This window comes from Triticum dicoccoides, chromosome 1B (assembly GCF_002162155.2).
Source record: "Triticum dicoccoides isolate Atlit2015 ecotype Zavitan chromosome 1B, WEW_v2.0, whole genome shotgun sequence".
In the NCBI taxonomy this organism is placed as follows: domain Eukaryota; kingdom Viridiplantae; phylum Streptophyta; class Magnoliopsida; order Poales; family Poaceae; genus Triticum; species Triticum dicoccoides.
In genome coordinates, this window is record NC_041381.1 from 385,024,110 (window position 1) to 385,037,370 (window position 13,261).

The 13,261-nt window shown below is 43.5% G+C and overlaps 1 protein-coding gene across 3 annotated transcripts; it reads left to right on the forward strand.

Moving 5' to 3' along the window:
• The first annotated feature begins 6,431 nt into the window (after nt 1-6,431).
• LOC119336877 (electron transfer flavoprotein-ubiquinone oxidoreductase, mitochondrial) lies at nt 6,432-12,531 on the forward strand. 3 transcript variants are annotated; one of them, XM_037608958.1, is made up of 18 exons: nt 6,436-6,867; nt 6,976-7,052; nt 7,388-7,494; nt 7,601-7,682; nt 7,764-7,872; nt 8,068-8,114; nt 8,234-8,308; nt 8,761-8,877; nt 9,517-9,585; nt 9,703-9,795; nt 10,277-10,379; nt 10,496-10,620; nt 10,774-10,823; nt 10,903-10,969; nt 11,084-11,163; nt 11,503-11,631; nt 11,775-11,841; nt 12,298-12,531. In XM_037608958.1, the coding sequence occupies exons 1-18, from the start codon at nt 6,612-6,614 to the stop codon at nt 12,379-12,381; spliced, it is 1,737 nt and encodes a 578-aa protein (XP_037464855.1). In that variant the 5' UTR covers nt 6,436-6,611; the 3' UTR covers nt 12,382-12,531. The 3 variants fall into 3 exon arrangements, 2 of the variants coding, with proteins under 2 accessions (XP_037464855.1, XP_037464864.1); XM_037608967.1 differs by having other exon boundaries at nt 6,729-6,863; XR_005162881.1 differs by lacking the exons at nt 11,775-11,841; nt 12,298-12,531 and having other exon boundaries at nt 6,432-6,867; nt 10,903-10,983; nt 11,503-11,560.
• The last annotated feature ends 730 nt before the right edge of the window (nt 12,532-13,261 follow it).

The following is a 13,261-nucleotide window of genomic DNA, read 5'->3' on the forward strand; positions in this document are numbered from 1 at the left end:
CATGCCTTAGCACTCATTGGATTGGACACATCAAAATGTGTTACTTACAACAAGTTGCTATCTTGTTCCATCTTACTGAAACCGAGGCTTTTCAGTCATCTTGCCCATGTGGTATGATTTGCATATCTCAAGTGATTCAAAATCAAGTGAGTTCAAACGGTCCATTTGCATGGAGTTTCTTCATGCATATATACCAATAGACATGGTTCGCATGTCTCAAACTTTTCAAAACGAGTGAGTCCAAAGATCCATCAACATGGAGCTTCTTCATGCGTTTTATACCATCATGACTTACATGGCAGTGCCACAAGTAAGTGGTACTATCATTACTATCTTATATCTTTTGGCATGAAAATGTGTATCACTACGATCGAGATTCAATAAACCATTCATTTTAGGTGTAAGACCATTGAAGGTATTATTCAAATAAACAGAGTAACCATTATTCTCCTTAAATGAATAACCGTATTGCGATAGACATAATCCAATCATGTCTATGCTTAACGCAAACACCAAATCTCGATGGTAGAGGGAGCGTGCGATGCTTGATCATATCAACATTGGAAACACTTCCAACACATATCGTCAGCTCACCTTTAGCTAGTCTCCGTTTATTCCGTAGCTTTTATTTCGAGTTACTAACACTTAGCAACCGAACCGGTATCTAATACCCTGGTGCTACTAGGAGTACTAGTAAAGTACACATTAACACAATGTATATCCAATATACTTCTATCGACCTTGCCAGCCTTCTCATCTACCAAGTATCTAGGGTAATTCTTCTCCAGTGGCTATTCCCCTTATCACAGAAGCACTTAGTCTCGGGTTTGGGTTCAACCTCGGGTTTCTTCACTAGAGCAACAACTGTTTTGCCATTTCATGAAGTATCCCTTGTTGCCCTTGCCCTTCTTGAAACTAGTGGTTTTACTAACCATCAACGATTGATGCTCCCTTTTGATTTCTACTTTCGCGGAGTTAAACATCGCGAATATTTCAAGGATCATCATATCTATCCCTGATATGTTATAGTTCATCACGAAGCTCTAGCAGCTTGGTGGAAATGACTTTGGGGAAACATCACTATCTCATCTGGAAGATCAACTCCCACTCGATTCAAGTGATTGTTGTACTCAGACAATCTGAGCACAAGCTCAACGATTGGGCTTTTCTCCCTTAGTTTGCAGGTTAAGAAAATCGTCAGAGGTCTCAAACCTCTTGACGTGGGCACGAGCCTGAAATCCCAATTTCAGCCCTCGAAACATCTCATATGTTCTGCGACGTTTCGAAAACGTCTTTGGTGCCTCTACTTAAACCATTTAACTGAACTATCATGTAGTTATCAAAACGTGTATGTCCGATGTTCGCAACATCCACAAACGACGTTTGGGGTTCAGCACACTAAGCGGTGCATTAAGGACATAAGCTTTCTACTGTCCGCATAATTGCTACTTTCAACTTTCAACTATATTTTCTCTAGGAACATATCTAAAACAGTAGAACTATAGCGTGAGCTACGACATAATTTGCAAAAGGTCTTTTGACTATGTTCAAGATAATTAAGTTCATCTTATGAACTCCCACTCAGATAGACATCCCTCTAGTCATCTAAGTGATTACATGATCCGAGTCAACTAGGCCGTGTCCGATCATCACGTGAGACGGACTAGTTAACGTCGGTGAACATCTTCATGTTGATCGTATCTACTATACGACTCATGCTCGACCTTTCGGTCTCCGTGTTCCGAGGCCATGTCTGCACATGCTAGGCTCGTCAAGTTAACCCTAAGTGTTTTCGCTGTGTAAAACTGTCTTACACCCGTTGTATGTGAATGTAAGAATCCATCACACCCGATCATCACGTGGTGCTTAGAAGCGACGAACTGTAGCAACGGTGCACAGTTAGGGGAGAACACTTCTTGAAATTTTGTAAGGGATCATCTTATTTACTACCGTCGTCCTAAGTAAACAAGATGCATAAACATGATAAACATCACATGCAATCAAATAGAGTAGTGACATGATATGGCCAATATCATATAGCTCCTTTGATCTTCATCTTCGGGGCTCCATGATCATCTTGTCACCGGCATGACACCATGATCTCCATCATCATGATCTCCATCATCGTGTCTTCATGAAGTTGTCACGCCAACGACTACTTCTACTTCTATGACTAACGCGTTTAGCAATAAAGTAAAGTAGTTTACATGGCGTTCTTCAATGACACGCAGGTCATACAAAAAATAAAGACAACTCCTATGGCTCCTGCCGGTTGTCATACTCATCGACATGCAAGTCGTGAATCCTATTACAAGAACATGATCAATCTCATACATTACATATATCATTCATCACATCCTTTTGGCCATATCATATCACATAGCATACCCTGCAAAAACAAGTTAGACGTCCTCTAATTGTTGTTGCATGTTTTACGTGGCTGCTATGGGTTCTAGCAAGAACGTTTCTTACCTACGCAAAACCACAACGTGATATGCCAATTGCTATTTACCCTTCATAAGGACCCTTTTCATCGAATCCGTTCCGACTAAAGTGGGAGAGACTGGCACCCGCTAGCCACCTTATGCACCAAGTGCATGTCAATCGGTGGAACCTGTCTCACGTAAGAGTACGTGTAAGGTCGGTCCGGGCCGCTTCATCCCACAATACCGTCGAAACAAGATTGGACTAGTAACGGTAAGCATATTGAACAACATCAACGCCCACAACTACTTTGTGTTCTACTCGTGCAAAGAATCTACGCAATAGACCTAGCTCATGATGCCACTGTTGGGGAACGTAGCAGAAATTCAAAAAATTTCCTACGTAACACCAAGATCTATCTATGGAGAGACCAGCAACGAGTAGAAAGGAGAGTGCATCTACATACCCTTGTAGATCGCTAAGCGGAAGCATTCAAGTGAACGGGGTTGATGGAGTCGTACTCGTCGTGATTCAGATCACCGATGATCCTAGTGCCGAACGGACGGCACCTCCGCGTTCAACACACGTACAGCCCGGTGACGTCTCCCACGCCTTGATCCAGCAAGGAGAGAGGGAGAGGTTGAGGAAGACTCCATCCAACAGCAGCACAACGGCGTGGTGGTGGTGGAGGAGCGTGGCAATCCCGCAGGGCTTCGCCAAGCACCATGGGAGAAGAGGAGGAGAACTTGGGAGAGAGGGAGGGGCTGCACCAAAGGCATAAGGTGTGTTTGGGAGGCCCTCCTACCCCACTATATATATAGGGATCCCAAGGGGGGGGGTGCGCCAGCCCCTAGGAGATCCAATCTCCAAGGGGGCGGCGGCCAGGGGAGGAGTCCTCCCCCCCAAGGCACCTAGGAGGTGCCTTCCCCTGCTGGGACTCTTCCTTTAGGGTTTCCCCAGGCGCATGGGCCTCTTGGGGCTGGTGCCCTTGGCCCATGTAGGCCAAGGCGCACCCCCTACAGCCCATGTGGCCCCCCGGGGCAGGTGGCCCCACCCGGTGGGCCCCCGGGACCCTTCCGGTGGTCCCGGTACAATACCGATGACCCCGAAACTTGTCCCGATGGCCGAAACAGGACTTCCTATATATAAATCTTTACCTCCGGACCATTCCGGAACTCCTCGTGACGTCCGGGATCTCATCCGGGACTCCGAACAACGTTCGGTAACCACATACAAGCTTCCTTTATAACCCTAGCGTCATCGAACCTTAAGTGTGTAGACCCTACGGGTTCGGGAGACATGCAGACATGACCGAGACGTTCTCCGGTCAATAACCAACAGCGGGATCTGGATACCCATGTTGGCTCCCACATGTTCCACGATGATCTCATCGGATGAACCACGATGTCAAGGACTCAATCGATCCCGTATACAATTCCCTTTCTCTAGCGGTATTTTACTTGCCCGAGATTCGATCGTCGGTATACCAATACCTTGTTCAATCTCGTTACCGGCAAGTCACTTTACTCGTTCCGTAACACATCATCCCGTGATCAACTCCTTGGTCACATTGCGCATATGATGATGTCCTACCGAGTGGGCCCAGAGATACCTCTCCGTTTACACGGAGTGACAAATCCCAGTCTCGATCCGCATAAAACAATAGATACTTTCGGAGATACCTGCAGTGCACCTTTATAGTCACCCAGTTACGTTGTGACGTTTGATACACCCAAAGCACTCCTACGGTATCCAGGAGTTACACGATCTCATGGTCGAAGGAAGAGATACTTGACATTGGCAAAGCTCTAGCAAATGAACTACACGATCTATTGTGCTAGTCTTAGGATTGGGTCTTGTCCATCACATCATTCTCCTAATGATGTGATCCCGTTATCAACGACATCCAATGTCCATAGCCAGGAAACCATGACTATCTGTTGATCACAACGAGCTAGTCAACTAGAGGCTCACTAGGGACATATTGTGGTCTATGTATCCACACGTGTATTACGATTTCCGGATAATACATTTATAGCATGAATAAAAGACAATTATCATGAACAAGGAAATATAATAATAATACTTTTATTATTGCCTCTAGGGCATATTTCCAACAGTTTTCACCTGCAAACTGAAAATGTAGTGGGGGAATTGCCATGTGACACTTGCAAATGCATGCCAAAATATAATGTCGTACGGTACAATGGGAGTTTCTATATGCTCCTAAGCACAACTATGCAGCTGCCAAAAAGTACTAAGGAATACGCATGGAAAACAATGTCTTGCTGTATAGATGTAGTTGCCATATACTTAAAAGCACAGTAGAAAAATGAACCCCGGATCACTGCGTAAACATGGCAACTGAGAATTTTGGGTCCAATAAGCAGTTGCCATCTACTAAACTACACAAAAGTTGAAAATTGTATGTGAACTAAAAAGATTCAGGTTGCCATGTTTGCACAAAAACATGTCAATTAAACAACATGAGAAAAATAGGTAGTTGCCATCTGCTTACATGCACAGTAGGCAAAATGACCCCTGAAATAAGTACGAAAATATGGCAACTGACAGATTTGCTTCAAAAAAGGTAGTTTCCATCTAGTATGAAAATTGTAGCTAAACCAGTAGATTCAAGTTGCCATGTTTGCACAGAACATCATGGCAACTAAGTCAGTTACATGGAACACAAACTGCCATTATCCTACATAGAACATGGCAACTGACAGATTTTGCTTAAAAAAAGGTAGTTGCCATCCAGTAGGAAAGTGGTAACTAAACCAGCGGATTCAAGTTGCCATGTTTGCACAAAAAATCATGGCAATTAAGTCAGTTCCGTATAAATCCAACTGCCATTATCGTACAAATCGAAATGCAGATAACTAAATCTAGGGTTCATAACCTACTATCAGGCCCGGATTTCGATCACAACATCACCCCTAAAAATAGTTAGAATCATTGCCTACAAAACCATCAAAACTAACAAAAAAGCAGCAGAATCGCTGCAACCTAGAATTGAAGACGTCTAATCTTTGAAAATAGAGAGATCGGTGTGGAAACAGGCAAGCCTCGTCGGCTTGACTTCCATCGCGACGGCAACGGAACTAGGTAATGCCGTCCTAATGTCACACCTGCGACTCCCCCACCGAGAGGGAACACTCGAGTGCCGCGAAAATCCAGCTGAATCTCGAAATGATTCGAGCAGGATGTGAACCGAGACGAGAGGAGGCAGATTGGGACCAGCAGAAGCTTCGATGCCTTACCTCTGCGCGGTGGCTGCTCCGGCGACGACGCTCCAGCTGCATGAACACTAGCGACGACCACGAAGACCCGCAACTCTTCCGCCGCCGCCGCCGCCCCCTCTTGTCTGCTCCGCCTAGAACTTGCCGTTGCACTGGAATGGGAATGTTGGTGTGTGTGTGTGGGGGGGGGGGGATGGGAACTAAAGAAGGGCAGGGAGTGGAAACTGCAGCACTGAGGAGGGGAAGAGCAAACGTGGGAGAGGATGAATGGGAGACGTACGGGGTGTGCGGGCGCGACAGCAATTCCACGTCTGATTAGCAACCGCGAACTCTCCGTGCGATAAAACGGGCGTCCGCGCGAACTGTCAAACGTCCACACACCAGCTCCGTCCTACGTGACACACAAAATCTGGCAAATTGTGTCAAGTGGGCGAGTTGCAAAACTACCACACGTGTGGGCATCATTTGGGTTTTTTTTTGGAGAAAGGACTGTTTTTTTAGACAAGACAAAGGACTGGTCTATCAACGGTACGATATGAACTTTACAACTTTAGAAACGGATTTGAACGAGATGGAAACGCAGTAGAAGTACGGACTAGCCCATACAAGACCCATTTCTTATACTTCCTCCGTTCCATAACATAAAAGCATCTTTTACACTACGTTAATGTCAAAAAAAAAAAAATCGTCTTCGTCCACCTCAACGATCTGATCCATAGCAAAGTGCCCGAACCCGATTTCCTGAAAGAAGAAAATACACAAGTGCTGGAGCCTCAGCCAACTGCCACTCCACAGTTCCGTATCATCGCGGACTTCTCTTCCTCCTCCTCCTCCCCCCTCCCTCTCTCTGTCTCTACTTTGCGCAGCCGCGCTCCAAAATTCCGAAGCGAGACGCCTCCACCTCCAAGCAATCTCCCATCGATCCGGAAGCTTCCCGTGTGCCCAATGCATCGACTCCTCCGCGCGGCTGCGGCGGCGGCTGCGGGGCTCGCCACGGCCACGACTCGCCGCCACCGCGCGCCCAGCTGGGGCGCGGCCGCAGCGAGGTGGTTCTCGGTCGAACGGGAGGCGATGAGCTACGACGTCGTGATCGTGGGCGCCGGCCCGGCGGGCCTCGCCGCCGCCATCCGGCTGAAGCAGCTCTGCCGCGCGGCCGACACCGACCTCTCCGTCTGCGTCCTCGAGAAGGGAGCCGAAGTCGGTGCGCCGCTTCGCACACAAAATCCTGTTCTCGCTGCTGCGTTGTACACTTGCGACGGCATTGATGACACTCTTGTAATTTGGGCCTTTGTTTTTTATTGCTCCGCAGGTGCTCATGTACTGTCGGGGAATGTGTTCGAGCCCCGTGCGCTGGATGAGCTCATCCCGAAGTGGAGGCAAGAGGATGTATGCCCTCCTGTATTCTGCATTCGATATGTTATGTTTTTTTGTGGCTCACTCTGATTTTGTAATAGTGCTTGTTTGTTGTTGATTTACTGAACACATGCCTTAGATTCAGCCGAATATACGAAATTAAAGATATTATTTTGTGGGAGGGCGTTGTGATATCTTTAAATACTAGAACAAATGCAAGTTTTGTGTTCCTAAAATCACTTTAAATAGAACAAATGCAAGTTTTGTGTTCCTAAAATCATGTTTATTGTTACAAGTGATCTATGGAAAACTAAGAGTGGGATGTACCAAGTACACTCATTTTTATGTGACTATGATATGTTCAACAGGCCCCAATCAGAGTCCCTGTCTCATCTGACAAGTTCTGGATGTTAACAAAGAACAAGGCATGGACACTTCCATCTCCTTTTGATAACAAAGGGAACTATGTAATAAGGTGCTGATATTTTCCTTTTCTTATCGATCGACTTGATGTTTTGTATAGTCCTATATTCCTCTTATTTCAGAGAATCTGCGTATGCCAACATACTTTTTTTGTCCAGCTTGAGCCAATTGGTGCGATGGATGTCCGTAAAGGCTGAAGAATTAGGTGTTGAAGTGTATCCAGGGTTTGCTGCGAGTGAGGTACCATCCTTTTTAACCCTTTTCCAGTTGAGGAACACTTTTGTGGAAGGACTAATATTTGCCTCAATTCTGCTCTGACAGATCCTTTATGATGAAAATCAAATGGTCGCAGGCGTTGCAACCAATGATGTTGGTATTGCTAAAGATGGTAGTAAACGGGAAACTTTTCAACCGGGTGTGGAACTAAGAGGCGAGTAATCTCCTTCATCTGGTGGTTTGCATAAAAATATAGTATGTTGCATATTTTCCTTATAAATTGTTTTAGAGGTATATAGTGCTTATTTCTTTTATTTGTTCTTTTCTCGAAGATTGATATACTTTCTTTTCCACTCTTGTTGTTCCATATGCACGTACACATTCTCATGGTCAGTTACTTAGATTGCAGGGCGAATAACACTTCTAGCTGAGGGTTGCCGGGGTTCATTATCAGAGGTTAGTATATGTAATTCTAGTTTGATAGATTTAGTCCATGAAATGTTATTTCTTCTGTAGTATTATGCAATTGATGCTGCAGCCTATCACGTTATCCTTCTTTGTCTTGTGCTTTCCAGAAAATAATAACGAATCACAAGCTCAGAGAAAGTGGGCAAGGCCAACATCAAACGTATGCTCTTGGAATTAAAGAGGTATATCTACATTCACTGATACCATTTGAATTATGAAATTCAATAATACCATGTATGATTGCCTTGTTCTCAGTTCTGAAACTTAAAGAAGCAGGATTGTTTTACCTGAACTATATTGTTTTTGCACATCAGCACCACATTATACAGACAATGTGCCTTATTATACATATACTGTGACTATAAATTGTCGGATATCTCTAAATAGGCACTATGCATACATTAGGGCTCAATTTGTTAGCATTCATTGGATCATTCATACGCGCACCATTTTCTAATATATTTTTTCCAAAAGAATTATCAATGTTTTAGAAATCTTATTGATTGCCCTTTATACTGTTATTGGATTGTAATTTACAATCTTCTCTTAAAATTTTACATGTCTTTTTTTCTAACTACTACTTGAAGATGGTTTAGTAACGCTTCTTTTGTCCAAATTGGATGCTTTCGTTTAGGTCTGGGAGATAGAAGAAGGAAAGCATAAGCCAGGTTCTGTGGTTCATACTGTAGGGTGGCCTTTGGACATGAAGACATATGGAGGGTCATTTCTATACCACCTTGATGATAGACAGGTACTTTTGAGATTTGCAGCTTGTCATTATCACGTATTATATGTTTTGCTTGCAAGGATTGTTATCTGTGAAAATATATAATATACAATCTCATTTCTGTACCACCTTGATGATAGACAGGTACTTTTGAGATTTGCAGCTTGCCATTATCACGTATTATATGTTTTGCTTGCAAGGATTGTTATCTGTGTAAATATATAATATGCAATCTCAGATTATAGGAAGCATTTTGCCGCACAACCTAAATTTAGTCAGCAAAAAGAAGTTCCTCTGCCTTTGCTGTGTCAAATGATCTCTTCTATGAACACAAACCTTTACTTGAGTTTTTTTTTTGTTGAACTTGTTATTTGTATTAGAAGAACGCCAAAACAGCACGGAAGCTACACAAGCACCGGTCTGTTGTCTACCCAAATCAGAAATCAAAACACTAAGATCCTAAAACACCAAAAGGAAGGGAAAACACCAAAAACATTTACATTTGAGTTTGAAGGGGAAGCACTAATTCATCTGTATCATTTGACCCTTGATTTGCACATGGATGACTGGCTATTAATACTTCTTTTTAGCTTGCAACTTCCTAAAGTGTTGTTCAGAAGTTTGAATTACATGTATTCAGTGTTATTTTTGCTCTTATTTCAGTTAGCAATTGGTCTGGTTGTTGCCTTGAATTATCGAAATCCTTTTCTCAGCCCATACGATGAGTTCCAGGTGTGTATATTTTCTGTATAATCGTCTTTTGGTGACAAATAGTATGGAGCTGATCTGAGTTTTTCAGTTCTGTCGTCACTTAACTGTCAGAATAAACTCTTCTATCCAATATTTCAGAAATTCAAGCAGCACCCTGCGATCAGAACACTTCTGGAAGGTGGAACGGTTCTTCAGTATGGTGCTCGTACTTTGAATGAAGGTGGTTTTCAGGTAAGATGATATGGTTGGCTACAGATAAATGCATGTGTAAGCTCCTTACGTAATCTACATTTATATTACATGGCATTATACATAGACATCAGTGCAGTTTCACCTGGTGCTACTGGTAAACTGGTGCAATCTATTGCTGGCAGTATTAACTCTCTAAGCTGAAACATGGTTCTGGTCTTGGTCGTTTGTTATGTTATGTTTTAACATTTAATGTAGCATTCCACTTCTGTTATTCAGTTGAATAACCTGTATTATGTTTGCTTTTCAGCTATTAAAAGTGGTTCACTTCTGTTATTTAGTTAATACTCCCTCCGTCCCATAATGTAAGACGCTTTTTGACACTAGTTTGACACTGTCAAACTAGTGTCAAAAAGCGTCTTACATTATGGGACGGAGGGAGTAGCTGTATTGTGTTTGCTTTTTACTAGTTGCTACTTATATTCAGTAATATGGTACTGATAGAGTTCCTAAATAATTTCAGTCAATACCAAATCCAGTTTTCCCCGGTGGTGCAATTATTGGATGCTCTGCAGGGTTCCTAAATGTTCCCAAAATAAAAGGATCACATACCGCTATGAAATCAGGTATCTCTCCACTATGTGTTTGTTTGCGCTAGATTTTTAGCTAGGGTTTGCAGTTCATTTAATTATCTGTTTTATCGATACAAGCCTTGTACTAAAGGTAGAGATGTGCACAAAAGGTATGCTTGCGGCCGAAGCAACTTTCAATGCTCTGGTTGAAGGATCTTCCATGGATCTGTACTGGGAGAATCTCAAGAAGTCATGGATATGGGACGAACTCTATAGAGCTCGGAATTATAGACCAGTATGTGGTTATTATTATTATTACGAGTTTCCCAAATAACATCTTCTTTGTAGTTTTTGAAATTTTATTTCAAAGAAGTGCAGCGGATAGGCCATGCATTTCTTTTTCTGAAGCTTGTAAGATGAACAAAAATGCTTTATTGTTTGCTTATAGGCATTTGAATACGGATTTATTCCTGGCATGGCCTTGTCAGCAGTGGAACGGTGAGATCCCAATTGGTAAGCTAATGTTATTTGATGTCGTATCCATTTCGCTTACACATGTTAATTGTTCAATCGTTAGCTACATATTCAAAGGGAAGTCACCTTTTACACTGAAGCATGGGAAACCTGACCATGAAGCTACTGAAGTGAGTGTGAAGTGGTACCATTGCTCAACATTCTTTATTAACAGAAAATTAAAATCGCAATGTTGTTCCATTTCTGTCACTAGCGAGATTGATCGAACACTTCCTTGTGGACAGATGGCCAATCTGCATTCGCCTATTTCATATCCAAAACCAGATGGGCAGGTGTCATTTGACGTTCCGTCTTCTTTATACAGGTACACATGCCTGCAGCAATAACAGTAGGCTTCTTTCAAACTTCTTTACTGTTTCAACACTGCGTCAACACCTTAGTTGTGCTTTACTAAGCGTGCAGCTTAGAACCTAGTAACATGAGAAACGCCATACTGTATATATAAAAATGTTTGGAGCTGATAGACCAAACATGGAGCGCTTTTTCTTCCACAAATTCAAGGACCATAGATACTGCAGATGCACTGATCAAAAGTGGTAGCTGCATGGCATTTCTTTATCTTGAATCTGGGGGGATACCATGGATATACTGCAGAGTACCTTCTCGATCTGTACTTCTATCACTAACAATTTATTCTGTACAGGAGCAACACAAACCATGAGCATGACCAGCCTCCTCATCTCCGCTTGAGGGATCCTGCAGTACCTGAAAGAGTAAATCTCCCACAGTATGCTGGACCAGAGTCGCGTTATTGTCCAGCTCGAGTTTACGAGTATGCAATGACCATGCCAGCTTGATCTATCATTTTCTCCCAATGGAATAGATAAAGTGCAATAATTTGTGCTTGTGCTTTGTAGCCAAAGGCCCAAAGCAGAAGCTGCTGATTTACTGCTGACCATTTCTGTTCTCACGCAGATATGTATCTGACGAGAATGGTGACCCGAAGCTTCACATAAACGCTCAAAATTGTCTTCATTGCAAGGTAGCTCTCTTCATTTGATGGTTCAGGGATCTTGCATTCTTTTATATTCAGTGCATGGGTGGCATAGGGTGCCCATTGTTGGATTTGTGTCATCCACTGAACTGCGAAGTTGTAGTTTCAGGAAAGCATATGTTCCTCTGTTAGATTCTGGCATTCATGGTTGCACTAATCCAATCCACAGTGACACTGTCGATGTTATGATCTGGATAGCCAATTCAAAGTTTTTGGGATGTACCATTGAGAAACTTAGAGCCTGTTCGGTTCCTCTCCGCTCCCTCGACTGTGCTCCCGGAGCGACCAGGCTGCAGCCCATTTTCACGGAGCGGCTAAAACCGAGCTTCACAGCTCCGTGGAGTCAGAAATATTGGAGCGGAGTGGAGAGATTCCGAACAGGGTCTTCTTACTTGAGACTCTTACTTTTGTTCCTTCCACCTAAGCTGTTGACGCTATCTGCAGGCTTGTGACATAAAAGATCCAAAGCAAAACATCGAGTGGACTGTCCCGGAAGGCGGAGGAGGGCCTGGTTACACAGTGATGTGAATATTAGTAGAGAAATTCTGACGCCCAAATTGGCCTGTTCAACACTACCTCATAATAATGGTGTAAATAAATATTACTGTACAATGTTTCTGATGCTGAAACTAGCTTGTCCGACAGTACATTTTAGAGAACCTTGTGCGACTAATACAACCAACCAGGGCTGGTAATGGTATGTACGGCGCCGAGCATTGCGGTGGAATTCCTTCCATCTTTTATAATAATGGCCTAAAGTAATCGATGGTGCTTGAAGTGAAGGCGGGGCCACTCAAAAAAGTTGGAACTATTCTTCAGTACAGCTGAGTAGCTGCTGGCTTGAGAAGAAGAATCGGATACTTTTGCCTCTTAAGATCGCTTTTGTCCATAGAGTATGTAGGTTACATGTACCGAAGCGAACAGAACATACGTACATGCATAGGCTGGATGGTACGCTAATTCTGGGTGGTGTCCAAAAATCACTGGCCTGGATTTGTCAAACAGGTGAGCAGCGGTTACATACAGACATTGGATTCTCTAGCCCAAAGGTATGCGTAGCGTGCTCCAGCTCCACACGTCCACGGTCCACCACTGATGGGTCCAGGGTAGAGCTAGAAGTCTAGAACGATTGGTTGTGATCAACCTAGTACTCCATTGTTAACACGTGATTCGAGAGTACAGATCTCCCTGTCTGGTCCAGCGCCAAGAACATGCATCTGTCATCAGAGTTTGCTTAGTTGAAGCAAAACATTAAAGAAGTGGTCTCTGCAGAGTCATCATCTATCCAGGGACATTCACAGCCTCAAGTGCCAAGGAACACAGGCAGGCAGCTAGCCATCTGGCTGCAGTGCCCAGGAACACAAAGAAACCAGCCATTTTGCTGCAGTGCCATGAAATTGCATCTCCT